Source organism: Amblyomma mixtum, chromosome 1 (assembly GCF_055824585.1).
Source record: "Amblyomma mixtum isolate Tamu chromosome 1, ASM5582458v1, whole genome shotgun sequence".
Lineage (NCBI taxonomy): Eukaryota > Metazoa > Arthropoda > Arachnida > Ixodida > Ixodidae > Amblyomma > Amblyomma mixtum.
The window spans coordinates 75,557,943-75,581,671 of record NC_143012.1 but is presented as its reverse complement, the minus strand read 5'-3'; the positions used below and the strand labels follow the sequence as shown (position 1 = coordinate 75,581,671).

The following is a 23,729-nucleotide window of genomic DNA, read 5'->3' as shown; positions in this document are numbered from 1 at the left end:
GATCAACACACTTCACCGCTCTTCGTATCCTCCTAACATGTAGCCCTTGCCAGCCTTCTGCTCGTGACCATATTATTTCAAGAAAAAGTACTTCATCTGCCCCCTGCTTCCCAACAAGCGTCCTCGTTCACTCTTGCCTAGAGTGGGTACCTTGTTAACCGCTGCCCTTTACGACTGCACTTAATCACACAGGTCTGTTGTCAAAACATTTTGATTTGTAGACTCAGGCTCCATTTATACTTCCATCCGGGTAATCTAGTTCGTGGTTGATTTCTCAAAAGTACGTTCAATTTTAGATGCACTCTAGTCGGATACAACCTAAAAAACAGCAGTTGCTCACACTGGGCCGCGGTCTGCGGCGTCCTGTATTACTCCGCTGGCCAATCGCGACTGTAAACGAAATCAGCGTTTTAATGTTTGACTGTATCGAACAATCCACGTCTCAAAGTTCTAGAGCTCATAATTTTATTATTGTGATAAGCTTTTTGTTTAGGTAACAAGAAACGTTTAAGCAGCAGACTACTTTCTTGTCGAGGAGGAATTTTGTGCGCGGAGGCTGAATGTGGGCGGAGCTTCACTGCACACTTAAGTTGTATCCGACTATAGGATCTAGAGTGCCTGAATTAGGAACATATTGTGTCTTAAAGTCCTTCAGCCGGCATTAGTCGTTTATACACCGAATAGCCAAGTTTTCTGTTATATGCTTGTTATAGACATGCGCATTGGACTTGTAGAAGCGTAAAAAATACCTTTCTTTTTCTCACGCTGGAACATGCCCTCAGGTTTGATTCTGGTGCCGAAAAGGCAGTAGCACTCCCGAAACATTACAAGAGAAGCCCTTGACATTTCAACACGATTTGGAAGCATTACAGAAAGTTTGTGAAGTTGGTGAGCGGGAGGTGCACATGCATGAACGGTGTTCTCAGAGTAACAGCACTGGGAAGAGCAACATTATCAAGGAGAGAAAAAGTTATTCTTGAACATCGTTGCTATCTCACGCGTTGTTCCAGTATTCTTCAGGTTTACTGCCCAATCTCCTGGCAATAAAGAATCAAGACTTATTTATAACAGAAATTGTGTGCATAAAATTCATCCAGCTTTTCTCCTCTTAAACGTTAGAAACAAACCACATACCTCTTCAACGCGGGGGGAAATTTCAGTAAGCACTAACTGGGATAGCCTGGCGTGGGCCGTGGTTTGTGTGAAGAGGGTAACTGAGCCGACTGAATAGAGCTTCTGCTGAAAACAACTCCAAAAGCTGTACTCATTTAACTTCACCGAGCCACCATTCCTTCATTTCATGAAGGCTTTGCCCGAAAGGTAATGAAAAATGTTTGCGAATAATAACATATTTAACGTGTATCCCTGATCGGCATCACATTTCAACCGCTAATTCGTGTGTTCCGTTCTGATGTGGTATGTAAGTGAGAAGTTTGCATTTCTGATATACGTTAACATGTTTTTCTACGGCTCAATACCCCGCCACAATACTCCAATAATAGTGGGTGCCAGCATCAACGAATTTCTGTGGCACTTCGCTGTGCATGGTGTTCTGCGAGGCTATATTTCATTACAGCACAATCAAATATGACGTTCGCGAACAGTTTTTTTCATTGTATGGCTGTGTATCGAACATGTTTTTGTGACTCATTAGGAATGCAGTCCCTTCATCGTGACCTGCATCAACAGGTCAGCACTGCTGTCGCCACCATTTTCGTCCAACCATACGACTTCAATTTACTGAACTTCTTAGAACAAGCCTCTAATATATATACTTCCTCACTGCTGTTTGAAACACGGCAAAGGTTTCCATGCATGCCAGGAATATTCTGTAAGCCTCGCAGAGACGCTGACACCATCTTTAACTCCACTGACCGTGGGATGAACTGTTCTCACTTTTCGTATTACTTCCTCCAGATATCCCAAAATAGACTATGCGCATCCTGCCGCTCAAAGAGCCTAGTGGATCAGAAACGCTGCAGGAACCGAGCCGCAGGATGGATCACATCAAGTGCTGCCTGAGAAAATAAGAAATGTTCTGCAGGGTAACGTCAATCTAAGACTCGTTGCGCTCTCCCACCCAGAGCTACAAGACATCACGTTGCGCTATGCGGATATCGTCACACTGCAGTCGCTGGCGGCTTCCTCTTCAACGACACCCTGCGCGCAGCTTGGTCCTGGACTCAAGCAGCGCGTTTGTGGCTGCGCTGGGGGGTTGCTGCAGCGCCTGTCCCAGGTTGCAGAGGCGCTCGAAGTCGGCCGCTTCTTTTTCCAGGGTTTCGATCAGAGACCTGGCAGACTTCTTTTCCGCTGCGTAAACGAGCATCAATCTTTGTTATTAGCGTGTACAGTACTCGGGCAGACACGTACATTTGATTTGATTTGATTTGATTTATTTGTTTCCTTTCTGATACAGAAAGAGGAGCAAGAGCAAAAGGCGGAACGCCTGACGATGGCTCTTGCCCCGCATACAGTTTGGCACAAACAGACATTTAACATAGTTTTACACAAAAAGTTCCACACCAAGGTCTTCGGGGGGAAATAAGAAAAAAGTCACAGCACTGAGGGAAAAAAAGGGTAAATAAATTATGCGAGAAAAAAAAAAGGAAAAAAAAACGCGTATGTAGCAAACAATAGACCGTGCATACCAACACAGAATACTTAGTACAAAGAAGCACAAGCAAGTACACAATTCTGAAACATGGTTGTTGCAAGTTTAGCAACATGATAGCAAAATCATAATAGCAACACATAGCAATCATAATAGCAACAGCAAGGTTCAAAACGATAATGCACTCCCAGAAAATGAAACTATGGACAAAAACATCGCAGATTAATTGAATTCTAAGTTATTTTCGAGCAGCAGAGCTTTAAGCGTGTTCTTAGAGACATTAGCACTCAGATCTGTTAATTCTTGTATTTTGTTCAGAAGGTTAGCTGTTTGATATTCAATAAGTTGTCGCCCATAATTCGTCCTTACTTTGGGTGGCCGTAATGTTTCCCTACGAAGTGAGTATGCAGGAGCTGCACTAGAGTTTCGTACACTGTAAAGCTTCGCTTTTTTTATGTACTGAAATAATTTGAAATAATAAACTTGATTGGCCTTTAACATTTTATATTTCAGAAAAGCGGTCTTGTACGCAGTAATTCCGGTGGGCCGTGATATTGCTCAAACATTCTTAACACTTTTTTTTTGCAGGCTAATTAATCTTGTGTAGTTGTGACTTGTAGTAGTACCCCAGACTAAAGCACAGTAGGAAAGCTTGGAATAAAAGAGTGAGTAATAAAGAACAGTCCGTAACCATTGAGGGATGAGTGGGAAAATCTTAAAGAAACAGCCAATTGTTTTACTAAGGTCAGCTATGAGGCTGTTGACATGAGAATTCCATGATAAGCTTTCCTCAAACCACACACCTAAAAATTTCTGGGCTTTGACTTGAGCTATTCCTTTACCATCAAACAGAATATCTATGGCAGAATTCCTAGGCTTGTTTAGGGGTGCAAACAAATTCAGCTGTGCATAAAGACTGGAAGTGCTCTACGCTAGCCCAGGCATGTTGTTTGCTTATTTCATTGCCTCGTTTGTTATAACGGGTAAGGCACGAGTGACTGTGGATTCAAGAAAGCAAATGAAAAGGAAGTGCGGTTGAAGTCTGATACACTTTGAACAAGCCCTTGTGTGAACAAGCCCTTGTGTGAAGTCGATATAAAGTCGCCACGCCAAGTAGGATGACGCCCACTTGGTAGTCCGCTTACATGCCTATACCTAAGTTTATATCGCTGCACTACGTTATAAGCATGCGAAATACATTTATAAACGGATACTCATCTTCACCCAAAAGTACGCGCACACATCATTGCGGAACTCCGTACCAACCATGCCAAATTTAAAAAATTAATGAAGCTTGAAATCTGTTGTCAAGTCATTAGCGAGTAGTGTGGTAGATTCAGGTATAATGATTCATTTGGTGCTTCTCGAGAATTAAGAATACTTCAGAATTTATTATTGAGTGTATCGCTTCGCTAGCGTCTCCAAGCAAAGCACTGGCGATGCTTGTTATAGTGTCGATACTGATTCGAAAAACACACTGGCAACAGTAAGGTTAGAAAGATTCTACAACCCACCTCGAGACAACCTTGACTGCAGCCTACCGTTTTCTTTTCTCAGGGCCTGCATCGCATGCTCCTGCTCCTGGAGCTGAAAAAAGGAACACATTGCTTGTGAATCTTCGGGTAAGTGTGTCTCATGTTTTTTTGTTGTGTGCGTAGTGAGAATATAAAGGCGCTGGAACTATAGTACGTAGAGAGAGCTAGAAAAAGGTTATTTGATCAAGTATGAGAAAAACCCTCTGATTTGTTTAAATTAAATGTGTTCATTCAAGCATGTGGTCCTTAGTACCCACAAGTACTGGCAGCCGAATATATCAGACAAGCATTCCCAATGTAAGGTCGTGCTGCTGAAAAAACCCGAATGGGACTCAATTCTTGCCGCCCCTCAAAAAGTCGGTACGCACACTTAAGAAATGCCCTTTGAGAACTTCATGCCTTTCCTCTCTAAAAGAGTAGCGCTGAGATGAGAATTTGGGCTTAAAAAAAAATAAGCACTATCCTTTTCACGGAAGTGCCGACAAGAAATGCAAGGTCCCCAAGTATGCGCTCGGTTAAGCACTGAAAGCGGAAGGTGTTGTTTCGTTACCTTTGGCTTGATTACGACAGGTTCAAACCGTGATCACGACTCTTCATGATTTGTGCTTTGGACGCCATACATAGCGAATAAAGCAATGCAAGCCGTGATGCTTCTGAAGCCAAGCTCGAAAACCAAAGAGCGCAAGTTGCTCTGAGACCCAGAAATTACCCGTTCGTAGAAAGGATTCCTTGCCACGTCTACAAAGTGCAGGTTCAGATGTACGGCTTCGGCTTCGTAAGAGCCTCCCCGCCGTAATTTTAGGCAGGTAAGTATCGCACGTATAAGAAAAGCACGTTTGTGATGACAGCACGAAACGATACGCCAGCTTTTCAGCCCGCGCACGAAGAAGCACACTTGAAAGGTTGAAGTGGGCGAGGCAGCAGGTCTCGGGAATCACTCACCAGTGCATGGAGCCGGTGCACCTCGTGCCTGAGCCTGACGAGGCACGTAACCTGGCACTGATAGGACTCCAGGCTCTTTTGCTTCCTGCGTGTGAGAAGTCGAGCCCAGGTTTCAGATCCGGCCACCTCTTCGCCATCAGCAAAGCCAATGTAAAAGGCACGCTTCAAAGTCATGGCGCATTTACATTTGGCGTAATGATTTATGATAGGAAGTAAAGGAAGGGGCACTAAAAGCTTCTGCGACTAAGCAAAGATAACAGGGAAAGCTAAGAAACTCTGAAGCTATGCGAACGCTACTTGCAGGCTATTTGGTATTAATAGTGTAAACAGCGGTCTAGAGCATACGTTAGGTAGAATGACAAAATTAAGATGACAGTGTGCTCCATGCAAGCTTCCATTTTCACAAGGAAGTGCAAACGTGTGAATAAAAAAATATAGAAACAGATATGGCAAGCAAGAGAAGTGTGAGCACAAAACTTCTGTGCGAGTCAAGGACTTCACGAATGTTAACTTCGGAACAGCCGTTTGTGCAAAAGCCAACAACCACTGACTGCATGACGCTGTGCATGGATGGTGTACTGTAACCAAAAACACTCCGCTGACGTTTAAATTCATGTTTCAACTGTCTCAGTTATATTTTATTTTGTACTAAACATTTTTATAAACTATATTTTTTGCCTACTTGCGCTTCATCTTTAACGCGTATCTAACTGTACATGCAATATGGAGGAAAGTGTTACGTTTTCACGCTAAGCTGTTAATGATTGTCATTGCTACCTCTTCGGATCTAGCGCAGATCTCTCTAGCATTATATGCAGTATGGCTGAAAGTTTTAGTTATGTTTTCGCCTTCTTACGTATTTTCCGGTCTAGCCGAACTTAAGGCCTCAGAAACAGCGTACTTCAAAATATTGTTTCCATCCCAAGTTTATCACCCTTGAACATCTTAATTCATAAAATCTATATGCCTTGGCTGTGAGCCGAACTGAATTGAAAACTGCGTTCTTCAGAGCTGTAAATATTTTTGTCTCGCTGCCCTTTTTCGAGCTTCATATTTATTATTCTGCTCTCGAATAGCAGCAATGTAACGCAATACAGCCGTAACACTCATACTTCTAGTGACACTTCGAAGGGAAAATTTTCTCAATATATACAGTGAAAACATGGAGAACTTCGTTGCTTTAAATAACCTTCTCCAAGTCTTAGAGCTTATAGGAAAGCGCCCTTACGTCTAAACAAAAACGCTTTAATCACATGCTTATTTGGATCAAGCCTGCAATCGTTGTTTGACACCTTCAGCTCATCGAATCAGTAGGGGATGAAACATGCCACAAGCAGTAGCATTGCGATGGAATCTAAGCTTAAAGCATCGGTGGCATTGCATAATTTTGACACCCAAAATTCTAACAAGTGCTTCACTGGCAACGGTAGCACTATCCAGAATGAGCCCAGAAAAACAAATGAAGCCCTAAGGAATGTGCAATATGCGGAGGAGATCATTCTGGGTAAGTTGGCTCGGGTCAACTAATCCACCACCAGACAAGTGCGACATCTTATCGCGGCCATCTTCCGGCATAGTCCTATTGCATTACAGAATCCTTTGGAGCGGCTTTTTAAGATTGGCATTCATTTTCACTTTTTCGTATCAAATATCTGCCGTAATATCGACGAACGCAGGCAGTTGGTTGAACAATTCTTGAGAAGTTTTAGTTAAAAATCAAGATAAGAAGCCGAACTCAGGCAGCGAGTGTGGTTTTTTTTACAGTTCTATGCTCAGACATTAAAAGGGCGCTTCAATTCATCCTTGCCCTCCTCTCTTACCATCGTTCAACTTCTTCCTCCATAGCAGCCAAGGCCTCCGGGCGGTTCCACTCCGGAGTGCCAGGGAGGGATGGGTAGTTTCCTGTAGGCAACGGAAGCATCGGCCGATTGGGGTTCATGAGCAGCAAAAACTTGTAGATGATTTGATGTGTTCCAAGTGAACTTGAATAGCGGTAAGAAAGATAAATATGTGGTCACAATTTTTTTCAATGAAGATATGAAAATCTTCAATTTTTCTGTTTCTTTTTTGAGGGAGCGGTTCATCCTCATCTGACATATGCATGCTAAGCGTGGGTGCAGAGTTGAAGATAGATATTGATACATGCATTCGAAGAAGAGACAGAAGTAGCGCATGCGCTAGAAGAGGAAGAAGATAGTTGGCTCTCTCGCGCGCGCTCGAACCACTAGGGGACCGCCGCAGGTTTTTCGTCTCTGCGCGGGTGTTCTTTTTGGCGTTGCACGCTACAGTTTGGTGGAGGTGCGGGGTACGCTTCCCGACCTGAAAACTCCGTACAGCGTCACTACGGACCTCACACCGGTTCACCAGCGACCCAGCCGCCGTCTCCGCGGAGAGTCGCCTGAATTTGGGCCCCTTCCCCCGCCAACAAGGACGACGCAGCCTCGACCGCCGAGTCCAACTGACATGGCCACTGACACCAGGACCCAGCCGCCGATCCAGCCTCTACCGTCGAGTCCAACTGCCATGGCCGCTGACACCAGGCCCCTGGCGCCGATCCTTTGCCACCCACCGCGAACACCGCCATCTTTTCACGGTGACGTGTTCGAAGACGCTGAGGACTGGCTGGAGACGTTCGAGCGGGTCGCACGCTACAACGGCTGGTGCGACGAGCGCAAGCTGAATAACGTCTACTTTGCCCTGGAAGAGTCTGCTCGGACGTGGTTTGAAAACCACGAGGCTACACTTCCCACCTGGGAGACGTTTCGCCGGAGTCTCCTGGCTACGTTCCCCAACGCTGACCGCCGGGAGAAGGCCGAAGCTGCGCTGCACTCCCGAAATCAGCGCACGAACGAAAGCGTGCGCATGTACACCGAAGACATGGCCCGTCTTTTCAAGCGCGCCGACCCCAACATGACAGAGGAGAAGAAGCTGCGCCATCTCATGCGTGGGGTTAGGCAGGAGCTGTTCGCGGGCCTCGTGCGCAGCCCACCCCGCACGGTGGCGGAATTTCTAACCGAGGCGACCACGATGGAGACGACGCTGCAACAACGGGCCCGCCAGTACAACCAGGACATCAACTGCATGGTGCCCGAAGGCTTTTCGTCGTGTCTCGGCGGCAGTGCAGACACCTTGCGTGAACTAATTCGCTCCGTTGTCCGGGAGGAACTGCAACGGATCCATCTGCCTCTGGTTGCACCTGCGCCGCTGGCAGCGCTGTCCGAAGTTCTCAGGGACAAGGTGCGACAGGCTGCGCAGGCACCTCCTGTCCCCGAAGCGCCATCCCGGTTCGATGACCGACCCACGTACGCATCTGTTGTACGTCGCACGACAGGCTACGGTCCCATTACCCCAACGCCTGCCGTGAGCAACATCGGCACATGTCACGCAAGCGTGCCTGGCTACGGTGTGACCCCGTCGACCTCCGTGAGTAACATCGCCACGTATTCTGCAACCGCATCTGCTAGAGCTGGGCCACCCCCTCGCAAGTCGGATTTGTGGCGTACACCGGACCGCAGGCCTCTCTGCTACCACTGTGGGGAGCCTGGTCACCTCTACCGCGCCTGTCCGTACCGCCAAGTGGGCCTTCGCGGTTTCCATCCCGACGCACCCTGCCCTCAGAACGGCGAACGACCGCATGAGATTGCACAGCATCTCTGGGCACGCCAGAACCCTGCCTACTCTGGAAGGCGCGAGTCCCGTTCCTCTTCGCCTCTCCGTTATCGCTCTTCCAGCCCTGGCCGCCAGAGTAGCTCTGCTGGCCGTCGCTCGCCGAGTCCGCGTCGGGAAAACTAACACCAGCGACCTCTGGAGGCAAGGCCGCTGACGTCGGGACGTGTCAAGATCCTCCATCGCGGAACCCTCGAGCCGACGATACCCGGACAGAGAGAGGCAGCGACAGCATCAGATACGCTGCATCCGATTTGCGTGTGACAATTGATGGCACTGACATTACCGCGCTGCTCGATACCGGTGCTGATTACTCTGTTATGAGCCGTGCCTTCGCTGGAGAACTTAAGAAGGTTCTGACACCGTGGACGGGGACCCCCATTCGCACCGCTGGTGGCCACCTAATTTCCCCTGTGGGCAAGTGCACGGCTAGAGTTGGGATTAGTGGTTTTACGTACGTTGGTGAATTTGTCGTACTCCCCGAGTGTTCCAGAGACTTGATTCTGGGGATCGACTTCCTGCAGTCGAACGGCGCTGTGATTGACTTTCAGGAGGCACGTGTCACGTTCTCGACCAAACAGGCCGTGGCGCGCTTTGACTCCCGCGATCCCTGCAGCAACGCTCTGCGCATTGTCGAGAACGACGTCACGGTGCCGCCGCGGTGCAGTGTTCTGGTGCTCGTGCGGAACGACCTCTTTCATGACTACGAGGGCCTAGCGGACAGCCATAGTCCACTGCTGCTTAAGCGGGGACTTGCCGTTGCAAGAGGTCTCGTCCAACTACGTGACGGCCGCACCCACGTCCTCCTGACTAACTTTGCCAACGAATATCAGCACCTGGCCAAAGGCATGGCTATTGCCTTCCTCCACGACGTTGCTGAGGTTCCAGGTTTGTGCACCGTGGGAGGACCCTCTCCGGAGTATGCTGGCCCACATCACGTTCTTCAGTCAGTCAGAATAAATCCTGCCTTGCCGTAGGTTCAGAGGGATCTTCTGTCGGCCCTCTTGGCAGAATTTGCGGACTGTTTCGCTACGTGCTCGAAGGTCGGCCGAACTCCACTCGCCAAGCATCGTATCATCACTGACGAGACTACGCGACCCGTCTGCCAGCGCCCATATCGTGTTTCCCCGGTGGAGAGAGAAGCCATTCAGAATCAGGTTGCCGAGATGCTTGCAGACGATGTCATTCAGCCGTCCACCAGTCCGTGGGCATCGCCTGTGGTTCTTGTCAAAAAGAAGGACAATACTCTGCGTTTCTGCGTGGACTACAGGAAACTTAACAGCGTGACCAAAAAGGGCGTTTACCCGCTGCCCAGGATAGATGACGCGCTCGACCGATTGCGGAACGCCAGATACTTCTCGTCATTGGATCTTAAAAGCGGGTACTGGCAAATCGAAGTGGACGAGAGAGACCGAGAGAAGACGGCTTTCGTGACGCCTGACGGCCTCTATGAGTTTAAAGTGCTCCCATTTGGTCTGTGCTCAGCACCGGTTACTTTCCAACGCATGATGGACACTGTCCTCTCCGGCTTGAAATGGCAGTCCTGCCTGGTGTACCTGGACGATGTCGTTATATTTTCGCCCACCTTTGACCAACACTTGGAGCGGTTGCGCATTGTGCTACAAGCGCTCAAATCCGCGCAACTCACCATCAAAGCCGAGAAATGCCATTTTGGCTTTGAGGAACTTCGCTTTCTTGGTCACGTTGTCAGCGCACAAGGTGTTCGCCCGGACCCTGACAAGACCGCTGCCGTCTCAGGTTTTCCACGCCCAACTGACAAGAAGGCCGTTCGCCGGTTTTTAGGCCTGTGCTCCTATTATAGGCGCTTTATTCAAGATTCCTCGAAAATCGCGGAACCGCTGAACGCACTGACCCGTGACGACACGCCCTTCCTCTGGGGGACCGACGAAGAGGCTGCATTTGTCGAGCTTCGCAGCCGTCTGCAAAGCACTCCGATACTCGGCCATTTCGACGAGCATGCTGCCACGGACATCCACACTGACGCCAGCAATGTTGGCCTTGGTTCAGTACTGATCCAGTGGCAAGACGGTGCAGAACGGGTCATCAGTTATGCTAGTCGGACACTTACGCGCTCCGAGACCAATTATTCTACGACGGAGAAAGAATGTCTTGCAGTGATATGGGCCATCTGCAAGTTCCGACCGTACCTCTACGGACGACCCTTCCGTGTGGTAAGCGACCACCACTCCTTATGCTGGCTGGCGAGCCTCAAAGACCCCTCAGGACGCTTGGCTAGATGGAGCTTACGCTTGCAAGAATACGACTTAACAGTAGTTTACAAGTCTGGCCGCAAGCATCAGGATGCGGATTGTCTGTCGCGCGCGCCTATCCCAATCAATACCGAAAAAACCACCGATGATTTTCCTTTCCTGGGCTCTGTTAGTACCACCCAAATGGCGCAGCTTCAGAGGGCGGACACGGAGTTGGCGCCGCTCATCGATTACCTCGAAGGCAGTGAAGCTCCCATTCCGTGTGTTTTTCTTCGAGGGCTTCACACCTTCACTTTACGGTCTGGTGTTCTCTACAAGCGCAACTTTGCCAACAGCGAAGAAGTGTTCCTACTTGTCGTACCATCACAGCTGCGGTCTGAGATCTTGAGTGCCTGTCATGATGCACCATCCGCCGGCCACCTTGGAGTCAGCCGTACACTCGCGCGGATTAGACAAAAGTATTATTGGCCCAGGTTACTCCCATCGGTGCGGGCCTACGTCAAAACATGCCGTGAATGCCAACGTCGGAAGACTCCTCCATTGAAACCGGCCGGATTTCTTCACCCCGTCGATCCACCGAAGACCCCTTTCCATCAAGTGGGCATGGACCTCCTTGGCCCATTTCCGAAGTCTTCGTCTGGAAAGCGTTGGATAGTCGTTGCGACTGACTACCTCACACGGTACGCTGAGACCACGTCTCTTGCCAAAGGCACTGCTGCTGAAGTGGCGCAGTTCTTCGTCCACAACATTGTCTTGCGTCATGGAGCACCCGCCGTTGTTGTTACTGACCGGGGAACTGCTTTCACGGCCCGCTTAACCCAGTCCGTGATGACTCTGACGCACACGAGCCACCGACGTGCTACGGCGTATCACCCGCAGACAAACGGGTTGGTAGAGCGACTCAACCGCACACTAGCCGACATGCTATCAATGTACGTTGACGTCGAGCATCGAACTTGGGACGCCATTCTGCCGTACGTAACGTTTGCGTACAACACCGCCCTGCAGGAAACAACCCGACTGACCCCCTTTCAGCTTGTCTTCGGTCGCCAGGTGACCACTCCGTTGGATGCTATGTTGACCGTCGACCCTTACTGCGACTCTGACGCTGACATCGACGTAGATACCTTCGTTCAGCGTGCTGAAGAAGCGCGTCAACTGGCCCGCCTGCGCATCCACCGTCAAGAGGAGGCTGACGCCACTAAGTACAACTGTGGACGCCGTTTCGTCAGTTATGCTCCCGGCGACCTTGTGTGGATTTGGATACCTGTTCGTCGCCGCGGGCTCTCTGAAAAGCTGCTGCGCCGATACTTCGGCCCTTACGAAGTAGTGCGCCGCATCAGTGATGTGACTTATGCAGTTGCTCCCGCCCCGACAGCTTGTTCATCGCGCCGGTCGCACCGAACTGAAGTCGTACACGTTGTTCGCATGAAGCCTTACCACGACCGGCTACCTGACTGAACTGCGGTCCACTGCAGCTGTGTTCTACCCTTTCGCTGACTTTTCACTCCCAGCCGCATCGTGTCGATGCTGCAGAAGAGGGGGGAGTGATACATGCATTCGAAGAAGAGACAGAAGTAGCGCATGCGCTAGAAGAGGAAGAAGTTAGTTGGCTCTCTCGCGCGCGCTCGAACCACTAGGGGACCGCCGAAGGTTTTTCGTCTCTGCGCGGGTGTTCTTTTTGGCGTTGCACGCTACAATATATACAAAAATCAATTTTAAGTGAGGATGATATATTTTTAATTAGTAATTAAAGCCGGTCACATTTATTACCGTCAATATGACGGCGTAGCTCTACTCTGCCAATGGGGAATGAAAGAAGCTTAAGAAGCACAACTTAGTTTCCGAAAGGAGCTTCCTTCGCAGCTTTAAACTCATGGAGCGGATTACAAAGGACAGTTCATTAGCCTAGCACGCACTACGAGAAAGTGCTCCTTTAATGAGGAAAAATTGCTTGCTATCACAGAGGTATAAAGATGGAGATTTTCTGAAACTTCTGCACTGTTCTTTTAAAACCTGTAATTGTAGATTGTCTGAGCCAGTCGTTACTTTTTGTTTTCCAACACATCCAGAGTAGTCTGGGACTAAAAAGTATTTCATGAACTGCCTGTAATATAGCGACTGTTCACTCCCACAGATCAATGAATAAATACTTTGAAACATTGATAATGTAACAGAAGAAATAACGTAGCAGATCATTAGGTGAAGACACGGCGCGACTGAGACAGTACGAAGAAAGTCCAACCTAGTGGACTTTTGTAACGTAGTGGACTTCTACAATTTCAATTAGCATCAAAGCATTCATGAAAGATTCGAATCTAATACCAGCTTGTCTTCTTACAGAATTGCAAACTTCAGGATCTACGATGAATCAATGCGCGAGCCCAAATATCCACTCCAATGCAATGGAGCACAGTTGTGTTGCAAAAAAGGTTCAGCGCCAAATGGAAGCGGCTAAGTTGCAAACATTTCAGTGTTGTGAAAAACTGAACGGTGCGTATGAAGCTACGTACAGTGCGCGTAGATGAAGAGGCATCCTTCGGAGAAAACACTCTGGAAAGCTCAGTATTCAGAAACAAAATATGGGCTCACCATCGAAAGGAGGCAAGTAGCAGAGCAGGGTGCCATCGTACTCAGCTTCGTCCCCATCCCTGAGAAAGAGTTTCACAGCAAAATTAATTGGCAAACTGATTACATCTCGCAGTCCCTTAAATGAACCTTAAAAACCACTCGTACTAATTATTGTTCTAAATAAAATCCGTTTGTATTGCTCTTTGCGGACATGTTGACGCCCTTGTCGCATCAAAATACGCATTTATTTTTTCGAAAATATAGTCTTAAAATTTTTCGGAGAACTGCTTATGTATGTACCGAAAAAGAGCCTGTGACCTCCATGTTGAATTGGATAGTAATGTGTGTTAGTCTCTTGAAACCGAAGCCGAAATTCTGCGTCGAAGCACTGTAGTTTATTTGCCAAATCGGCTCATGATAGCAACAGCGTTAACTATTTTTTTTTCGCTTTATAAAAGCTCCGCTTTCGGGGATGAAGCTCACGTTACGATCGAAAAGAGGTAATCTATGAATAAATAAGAACGTCAGTAAGTTCTCGGTGTCGCTTTAAATGGCACAATTTCAAGTCATTAAGCAACGTCAAACGACCACTGGCGACTGCGTATCTTCGAGCGTTCCTGGGCCCGCTTCATGTGTTATCGTATATCTCTCCTGGTCGCGGCTGCATACTACTGCGTTTTTTTTTCTTCCTTGGAACTCTCTTCGGTACAGCACGCGATAGGCTTCAGCTTCGGTGTTTCAGTGACAGGCGAAGAGATTTGCCCATGTTTGAAACAACATTGTACCTAAAAGGCAGATTTTTTTTTTCTTTTAAGGATTTTTGTTTTTGTTCTCTTAAACTTTCTGCGCTATACGTAAGCCTTCTAACCCTTATCTCCATCGTTTACACCAGTAACGCAGGAGGCGTGCTTTTCTCACGCATTACCAAATTTACAAACGCATTACAAGAGTTGCACAAACGCATTCATAAAATTTTAGTGCCAGAATTCTGTTCGTGCACGTTAAATTGCAGCCATGAATGGTTTTTATTGCAGAGCTGAAAGCCAATGCACACACCTCACACATCGGCACTTATGTCTGTGCTTGAGGATCCATTTAGTGCATGGGATGATTCTTAGCCTCATTTTCTATAGCACCTAGAAAACCGGAAAGCCCAACTGTGTGCTTATTTTTGCGAGAATAATATAACGGCAACTGGTGTTAAAATGCAGCGCTCATGCGCCCTTTAAAATTATTTGTGGAAAGGATGAGTTTGTCGTTTGTTGAAAGTTCACTTGCCACATAGCGCTAAAAAGACACGGACACAAGGGAGACACACAGGACGGAAGCGCCCGTCCTGTGTGTCTCCCTGTGTCCGTGTCTCTTTAGCGCTATGTGGCAAGTGAATCATCACCAACTCGCCCAAGCTTCTACTTTGTTGAAAGTATTTATTAGTGCCTTTACGCACACGCTTTCGTTTTTATTGCTCCTCTCATTAGTTCAGAAATCAGAGTAATCACGAATTCATTAATGCGCAGAAAGAAGCCGGTTTTTAAAACAGACAGAGCATGGGGTGATTTATTTCAAACAAAGCGCAAGCATCAGTTTAAATTTGAAAGTGTGTGGCAATATTTTCACTTTTCCTGCCGACACGACACACTTCATAATTTACTTGTGCTGAACAAACACAAATACATGAGATTAGATCTTGGAATCTAGTACCTCCGAATGTATCCATTAAAACTTTCGTAAAGTGTCAAAGGCTCCACGACACACTGGTTTTCTGTCGTTTGTTTACATATATCTCTGTCCTATTAATGTTTTATTTCCCTGAGTGAACCTCATAAACTGTGCCTCAGAACTTCTTTTTCATAATTTCGAGATTTTGTACGGATAGGGCGAACAAATACAGGAGTGTGAAAGCGGCGCAGTGGATATCAAAATTGTTTTCGAATCGACCATATGAGACAGAAAAAAAACAGTGGTGTCCTAGTTTCAGCGCTGTAACGCAGGCAATGCTTAATGTAAAGCGTTTTAAATGGAGCTCTACGCAGAAAAGGCGCGAAACGCAATAAAACAAAACGCAGGTTTTAATTTATCCCGGTTCGGCAATCTCACTTGGTAGCCCAGTTCCAAGGGCTGATTTAGAGCTGGCTCGAAATTGTGCGCGATGCATTATGCATGCGGAACTCGTCGCGGAAGTGTATCAAGCCGACTAAAACATGGCTTCGGGTCTTGGATCGTAGCTTAACACTTGGCTTTTCAGTTTTGTTTGCACAGCTCTGTTCTCACTGTTTTGGATCGATTCAGGAAATACAGGCTCGGTAGAACACTGCACTGTATTGCGCTCGTAAGTTCCCTTGTCGAGTACCTAGAAGCGATGTTACGATATAATATTACCAGTTTTTTTTACTAGTGAACTTTTTAGTCCTGGTTGCAGTTTTAGCAAACATGCCACTGTCTTCCGCATGGCCTTGCTGCTAGTGCATTTTTGATGCCTGTATGCTTTATATGGCGCTCAAGATAGTGCGTGCCAATCTGTGGTGAATAAAGAAGGGAGAATGGTGATGCCAAACTGGGAAGTCGCTGATATGAGTGATTTCTTTAGGTACTACGACTGTTGGCTTCCGTCAATGCATTGGATGGCGAACGTGAACTTCACGTGCTTTAGAGCGCGGACAGCACTTTCTGAGGCCCTAGGAACAAAACAGTTCATGCTTGCTGGAATGGGCTCTTACCTGAACCTACTGCCGAGTATTACGTCGTCGGTGAAGCCTTGCTTGAGGAAGAAGCGACGACTTGTGGTCGGGGCTCTAACCAGGAGTGCGTCATACGGGCCGACCACTGACGGGTTTTTCACTTGCTGCAGTAGACCCACGTGCCAAAAGTGAAGGCATCGGAAGGAACGGGGAGAGACAACAAGCAGCCATACATCTTTCAGGCTTTTCCATTGTTTACCCGCTTCTTAAAGTAGTCTCATTATGCTGGATCACTTTAAAATGGAAATTTTTTCCTTAGCAGGTTTCTAAACAAAAACATCGACCTCATCACAATGCGGTAAAAACCAGCAGGAAATACCCTGACGCTATGGCAGGGTTTTTTTGCGGGTGACAGTAAAGTTCACCTCACCAAGAAGTTAATAATGTTTTGATTTGCAAGTAGCATTCCGACTTTAAAGACAAATAACTGTTCAAATTTCTTCGAATGTGATCGCCAAAACCTTTCAGTGAACAAGGGTGGGATTCTTTGCTCTTTCTTGAACGCCCAGTGTGGTCTGTGCGTTTAACTGAGATAATGTGCTTATCTACTACTGGCTAGACGCTCTTTGCGGTGCTATTAACTGCATGTTTAGGACTTCGTATGCCGGCGGCAAATCATATTATTTATTGGTGACATTAAAAGTATCTGCTTTTACATGCGACTCGATAAGTCAGAAAGGAAAATTTGGCCACTATATCCAATATTAGCCATCTTTCAGCATTAATGGGGTTGTCCACTACAGCATCCGAGGTATCTTGGGCGTGTAGTCACAACAATGGGCTACTTCTTTTATGCTACGCCGTATGCCGAGCAGGGCTTCGCACTGTATGCTTTATTTTGCACACTGAAGTGCTTCGCACCTAAATTTGTTCGCACGGGACACAGGCATTTTCTTTTCTACAACACCCTTCTATATCGTTATCAAAGCAGAACGCGCTTTGTGGGATTAATTTAAACATTACTAGTGACGTTAGTACTGCATTCTATATTTTTCAATTATGTACGAATTTTTTCGTCTAGCTGACGCCTTTAATGAGGTCTTTCATGCATGCCTCTGAAGACAGGTTGTTGTTTCGCTTGCTCTTGAAAGCAAGAAGAAGGCACTGTGTTAGCAATAGACTAAGATGGTATTCAAGTGATAGTTTGAAGGAAGGAAGCAGCGGGTCAGTAACAGGCTGAAAAATTCAGCTTTATCTCTGCTCTTGGTGCCGTCTCATCTTATAGGCCTGCAAAATGAATTAAGGGCTGCGCAACAGCTAAATATGCATCCAGTGTGATTACCTTGAGCAAGTAGCTCCCGATTCCGTGCTGTCGGAAGCGCTTGCGCACGGCAAGCATTGAGAGGAAGCAAGCTCTGGTGCCCGGTATCCTGGAAGAAACAGCACAGCACAGGATGAAACAAGCAACCAAAGGCTTTGACGATGTTTTTAACGGTAAATTTTCACTAAAAGGTAGAAGGCTTTACCGAAATATAAACAAAAACACTCGCCTTGTCTGCCGTCGATTACTATTCCAGAATGAGAGGCGCTAAGCGCCTATGAGGAAAAGAAAATATTCCGTCCTTCTGCTTTGGGCTACAGCATACAACGAGAGTGATTCATGCTTCTGTGTAAAGGGCCAGCGAAGGATGTATTCGTACGGCTTGAAAGAACTGTCTCTCAGCAGAGTAAAAAAGGTACGGCAAATACATGTTTGCATTCTAATATGCCCCGAGGAACATTTCAAGGCTGAGTGCTCTTATGGCCCAAAAAGTTTGTCCTGAATAAACGAGCTAGAGAGATGGTTACGTTGTGGTTGCCTAAGACGCAAATATTTTCAAAGTGACATTGAAACAACAGTAGGAAAGCATCTACTTAATATTAATGCAGAGGCTAACTTAGAAACAACAGATCTATAATCGGTCATGATTGTCGATCCGCAATTTGTTAGACTGAGCCGCAAAACGAGCATATGGATGCTTAAGTTGATATTCCTAAATTTAAAATTAAGGATGTGATGAGAATACTTGCAATGCAGACTGACCCCCACCTGAAAATGAAAACTGCTCTGTAATATAAACGCACGCTGTGAATTTATCAAAACACTGCTAGGAATTACAGACGATTCCCGGATTAACGTAATTCATAGAAACAGAGTTTCAACTAGGGCAAATACAAATACATGCCTACGGTTTTGCTTTGTTCTGCTGTTTCCCAAGTCTTTCTTGTTTCATATTTCTCTCCCCAAACCGTGTGTCTACGCAGAGTAGCTGTCGGCAGCTTTTGAACGCTAAACGGCCGTTCTGTGAAAAAACTCGTTAAAAAAGTCTCCCTTCTTTCGGCACTGTTTTCTCGTACAGATGTTTCTTATTACAACAGTGAAAGTATATTTTCTCCTCTCGAGCTGGGTGTTCAACTTATGCAGCTGTGACAATGCCTCTAGCGAAAAATTCTCTGGAGAAACTGATTTCTGATGCTGTTCCAAATAACATTAGCAGGTCGGCCAGGTGTGCATATCAGGCTAAAATAGAAACAAAAATGAATACACAGTTCACTGGAGCGAAAGGTGTATTCTGCGTGGCTACTTCCTTTCGAAGCTAATCAGTTCCCCGTGCATGTGCGTGTATATATTTATTTATTTATTGGCAATACCTGCAGCGCCCGCACGCATTATTGTAGAGGGGGGTATGAGGACACATAACAGAATAATAGACCGGAAAAGAAGAAAAAAAAAGAATGCAAGAAAAAGCAATACAATAAGGCATGACTCAGCAAGTACAAAATGAATGAATATGAAGAAACAATAAGGCATGACCTTGAAGTTCAAAATTAAACTCTTCCTCATCTTGCCTCATATCTGCCGCATATTTGTGACTGCTTTCCTAATTGCACAAAAGCGTGTTTAAAGGGAAATTGTGGTCATGTCCTGGCTATTGTATCTTCCCATTCACTGTAAACACCTTCTGTTTAAGCTCTGCCAGTCGCCCCTTAGATAACATCCACGAGCTCAGGAAGCCGCAACTTGGCCGCTCGAATCACGGAAAACAGGTCGGATGCTTAATGCCCGTAAGATTTACCACATCTTGTAGTACTGTTTTCCGTCGTACGCGCTAACCTGTAGTTCTTGACGAAAGTCACACAGCCCAGGAGCCGGTGTTCGGGCCCCACGTGTCGTGGCCCCAGGCTCCAGGACGCTATCGCGCGTGCCCTCTCGCGCCTCCTGAAGGCCACGGCTCGCAGGAAGCGCTGCAACCCTTCCTCCTCTGTTTCCTCCTCTTCCTCATCCATCTCACTGCAGATGGGAAAAGGGGGAGGAGAAAGAATTTGTGCTTACGCCATTCACACGTACAGCCTTTGTCAAAATTTTAGAGCCCAGGGGGTTTCCTTCAAAGAACTATTGTGGCGCTCCTGTAGCACTCATGGAAGTCCTACGCATCGGAGGGAGGAGGACGAAAAACCTTCTTACCTTCAGGAGATTTGGGACGCTGAGCGCGCATTATGAGCAAAGCAGTGTGGCCCAGAAGCAAACCCCCTGGACTCTAATCTTCTGACAAAGGCTGTTCGTCTCTTAAAAAATTTACCTGAGGGCGGCGCCGAAATGAACGACGCGAACTCTCCGACTCATATAGGTTATACACCTTTGAAGTAACGTCGCATCGCAGCATGTTCGCCTGGATCGTATTGGCTTTAAGCGCACCCGACGGTGTTTATTCAAGTGAAAGCTTCACTGCGGGACCTCGGGTTCTAATCGCGGACCGAGTAAATTTGACCTTCAGCTGAGTTAGAGGTCAAACCATGAAAAAGAGGAAAACAAATTGAATCAATATCCATGACAAGTAGTCAAACCCGCAGCTGCGCGAACAGATCGCCTTTAAGGGTCACCCAGCAAGACCATTAGGCTATCGCCACAGCCAACACGCCGCGTGTTGAATTGCACCGTACTCTCGCGCTGTGCATTGGAGAGCGTCGTCTTTATCTACTTCCATCTGGTCCATGCCGCGGCACTGCCTGCTCAAATCCATGTTTTCGCTCCGATTCGAGTGTAGTAAACATTCTCTGTAGTTTTTTTATGCAGCGGCGAAGATGAATTTGAGGCATTGCACCAATCCAGATCTAGAACTGAGAACAAACCTTAGAAACAATATAAAGTGCGAGGAAGATAGCTTATAAACTAAACTGCATGATGTTTTAGCGCAGAAACATGGCAAGCCATTTGGTAAAGGCAATCGAGAGGTATGCGATGCATGTGTTAAAAATGTAGAGCTGGATCGCAGCAAGATTATCTGCAATTTGCGTGGCTAGTTGGTATTTTTTTAATAATTTACACCACGTTCACACCCATGCGAGCACTGCTTCCGTGAACAGGTTGCGCCTGTGATACCTGGTGTGTTCGAGGAAAATATTTGTTCAGGTTTTTGTTGCACGCGGCTTAAGGTTTACACCAGCATTGGTTCACTAGCCATGGTCAAACGCTTAAGATGAATATATCTGATAACTTTCATCTAAACACGCAAGTACTCCACTCAAACATATTATCAACAAAAAAGAACCACACAATTTCATCTCACACGGCAAATTACAGCATGAATATGCCAGTGGTGTAGGCGAAAAGAACCTTTTAAAAAGTGCATTTAGTGCTGCAACACCCGAGCCTGTTAACAATTTGGTCGGGTGTAAGTATGCCTTGATGCCTCACGAGCGCACTACTTTCATGCTTTAAGACTTAACCTAACAGGCCGCACAGGCACTGCTTCATAGTGTAAAAGATCCCACTTATTGCGTCGTACAGCACATCCCGTTTGAAAGCCCTCTTCTACAACTTCTTTTCTTTGCCGGGAAAGAAGCAAAAAAGAAACTAGATTTCATAGATACGGCGTGCCCGGTTGAGAGCGCTATATTTTGCGGTGCCGCCGAGTGCGACAGGGAATCCTGTAGAGGCTACATATTTTCATATCTTAGGCATGCTGTACGGAAGTACTCTTATGACGGCGCGAAATTCGGCCGTAGTATAAATAATACGTTAGTGTGAACCTACTATTACAAGGCAAAATACTCTAAGCGTTTGAGGCCATAACTTGTGCTTTTTATAATTCTGTCGTATATCATGCCTTCCTGCGAAAAACACGTATGCTTTTCTGATCACCACGTTATTATGCACTATGAGCAACTTAATAAAATTCGCAAGTGGGCCTCCAGTTGTGATGTGGGTGTAGACTGCGTTTTCCACGCGTATCTTTTGCACATGTGTAAAGGTCGAGCAGCACTCATTCCTCTAGAAAAATTGGTATTGGAATCAATGGGCCAACCTCCAGCATGCGAGGCAACCGAAAGTAGTAGGCCACATACCTGTCCGAGTCTGAGAGGTCGCTGAAGACGTCCGAAAACGGGTCGGTACGCGAGGCGTCACGCGCCGTCGCCGAGCACGTGCTGCCGTGGCCGCTGGTCGTCGAAGTCTCGTCGCCGCCGCCGCCGCACAGCGTCAACTCGACGCCGTCCTCTTCAACACTGCCTTCACCCGAAGGAACCCGCCTGCATGCACCAGGAATGGACGCTTGAAACACTTACTGCGCTGAACCAAAGCTACCTTTACTAGCAGTGATTAAATAGGAAGAGCGGAACGTTAACTAGAAGATGATTAGATGATTTCGGATTCCGATCGCGGCACGAGAAGTGGGAATCCAAAGAAGAAAGAGATAGTTGAAGTAATGTAAGCACTTGGTGCAACGTTTACTAATAAATAACAACAACGTATGGTTCTTGGTTTCACGTAGAATCAGTGGAGGAGCGAAGTGCCCAAAATATTGAAACCTTGCACTCGTGTTGTGGCCTGAGGTCAAACTCTGAACAAATGCGGTTCATTGTTTAGCTGTAGTGCCATGGTTCTGTATGCCGCTTTGACGATGCTCAATCCCATGTCAAATATGGTTTAGTACACAGTAACAGTGACGAGAAACACGCACTGTGTGAGTAAATAAACTGACATCATCGGCACGAGTTCCAGATTCGCGGATATTTGTTTGATGCTGATTTATAGACTAAAGAGACAGAATTATTAAAATATAATTTCTTTAGTGTGCGGGGAAAAACTTCTAAAAAACAGTCACACAGTGTTCAACCAAGGCCTTTAAAGAAAGAAGCACGAAGAGACACAGACAAACAATTCCGCAAGCTACATCCGGAACGTAACATTTCACTTATGACTCTCGTGCGAGCGCGGAAAGAAAGGAAGAGAGACCAACAGAAATGCTTCCTCCCTCACGGGCCTCTATAACCAAGTCGACGGTCTGTCCTTTACAGGAGCTGGCCGCCAGCCGTGTGCATCCTAAAATGTTTTGTCCTTAACTTCCGCTCCCCTTCATAATTCGCCATTCAGTGAGAATCTTTGTGAACGTGTTTGAAGAACATCCTCTCGATGTGTTGCTATAAAAAGATGAGACGCTTGCCTTGGATTTTCTAAACTCTTTGAACAGCCTGTCAATAAACAAACATTTGAGGGGACACACAAGCTCCACCCTAAGGATATATTACGCGAATCATTAATGGGTTGATGTCTATATGAAGAATTGGTTATTATCTACTTTAAATTCATAGATCGCTGGGAGTTCTCAGACCACTCCTGGCGCAGTGGTGCAGCGGTTAAGCAATGAGCCAGTATGCCCGGTAATGGCAGGTCATGACACCGGTGGGGGCTGTGGGGCCAGATTGCTCTTCCCGAGTAACCTCTTGCGACATGTCATTTAATACCTTTTGCCAAGGTGTTCAGTTTGCTCACAATCCGCTGGGTGGGTTGTGACAACGTTAAAGGCCTCGTGACATAGGTGGCCCTCCTAGGCTGCTTCTGTTTCGCACGCATTGCCGACGCCGTATTTTCTCCAGATTGCGAGCCATAACGCAGTCGCGTTGAAAAGAAGGTGTTCTGAAAAAAAAAATCGAATCGGCAAACTCAAACTTTGTCACCTGGCCGACCAGGCTATCCAGACGCGGTCGTCCCGCTCCTCGTTGTCGGTGCGACCTCCTTCCTCTTCGCTCTCTGGCGTCGCCTCGTCTTCCTCGGAGCCTTGGCGAGGAGCACAGACACCCTCAGCTGTCCGGTCCAGGGGCACGATTCTCTGCCACGGCTTGGCGGCCACAGGAGTAGCCTCACCTTTGGACTCCGGTGGGTTGTTGTTGATCTCTGCGAGTGAGCCCATCACTCTTTTGACGAGGCCTTCGAAGGAACCGCTTACTGAATGAGGACGCTGCCTAACCAAGAAAAAGTCACCCCACGGGTATGCAAAGAGAAATTACGTTTTTTTTTCTTCCAAGTTTAGTGTGCGAACTACTATAAAAGCTTTGTGAAAAGTGTAGAGCCCAGGAGGTTAGCTTCAAGGTGTGGTGGGGTCTTTGCAGCATCTCATGAACGGCAAGTTTTTGAACGTTTGGGTCAAGGTTTCCGGTGACTTTCATGGTATGTAGA

At 46.9% G+C, this 23,729-nt stretch overlaps 1 protein-coding gene across 1 annotated transcript in view; it reads right to left on the bottom strand.

The window, feature by feature from the left end:
• Nucleotides 1-655: 655 nt before the first annotated feature.
• Nucleotides 656-23,729, bottom strand: part of LOC149366801 (uncharacterized) — a 118,118-nt gene continuing 95,044 nt past the window's right edge. Inside the window, exons 4-13 of the mRNA XM_089565819.1 lie at nt 23,231-23,447; nt 21,620-21,802; nt 19,389-19,565; nt 17,577-17,664; nt 16,274-16,398; nt 13,578-13,636; nt 6,909-6,990; nt 5,089-5,173; nt 4,126-4,198; nt 656-2,310 (exon numbers count right to left, since the gene is read on the bottom strand). Coding sequence (XP_089421945.1) covers nt 2,150-2,310; nt 4,126-4,198; nt 5,089-5,173; nt 6,909-6,990; nt 13,578-13,636; nt 16,274-16,398; nt 17,577-17,664; nt 19,389-19,565; nt 21,620-21,802; nt 23,231-23,447 — 1,250 coding nt within the window. The 3' untranslated portion in view covers nt 656-2,149. The remainder of the gene's footprint in view (nt 2,311-4,125; nt 4,199-5,088; nt 5,174-6,908; nt 6,991-13,577; nt 13,637-16,273; nt 16,399-17,576; nt 17,665-19,388; nt 19,566-21,619; nt 21,803-23,230; nt 23,448-23,729) is intronic.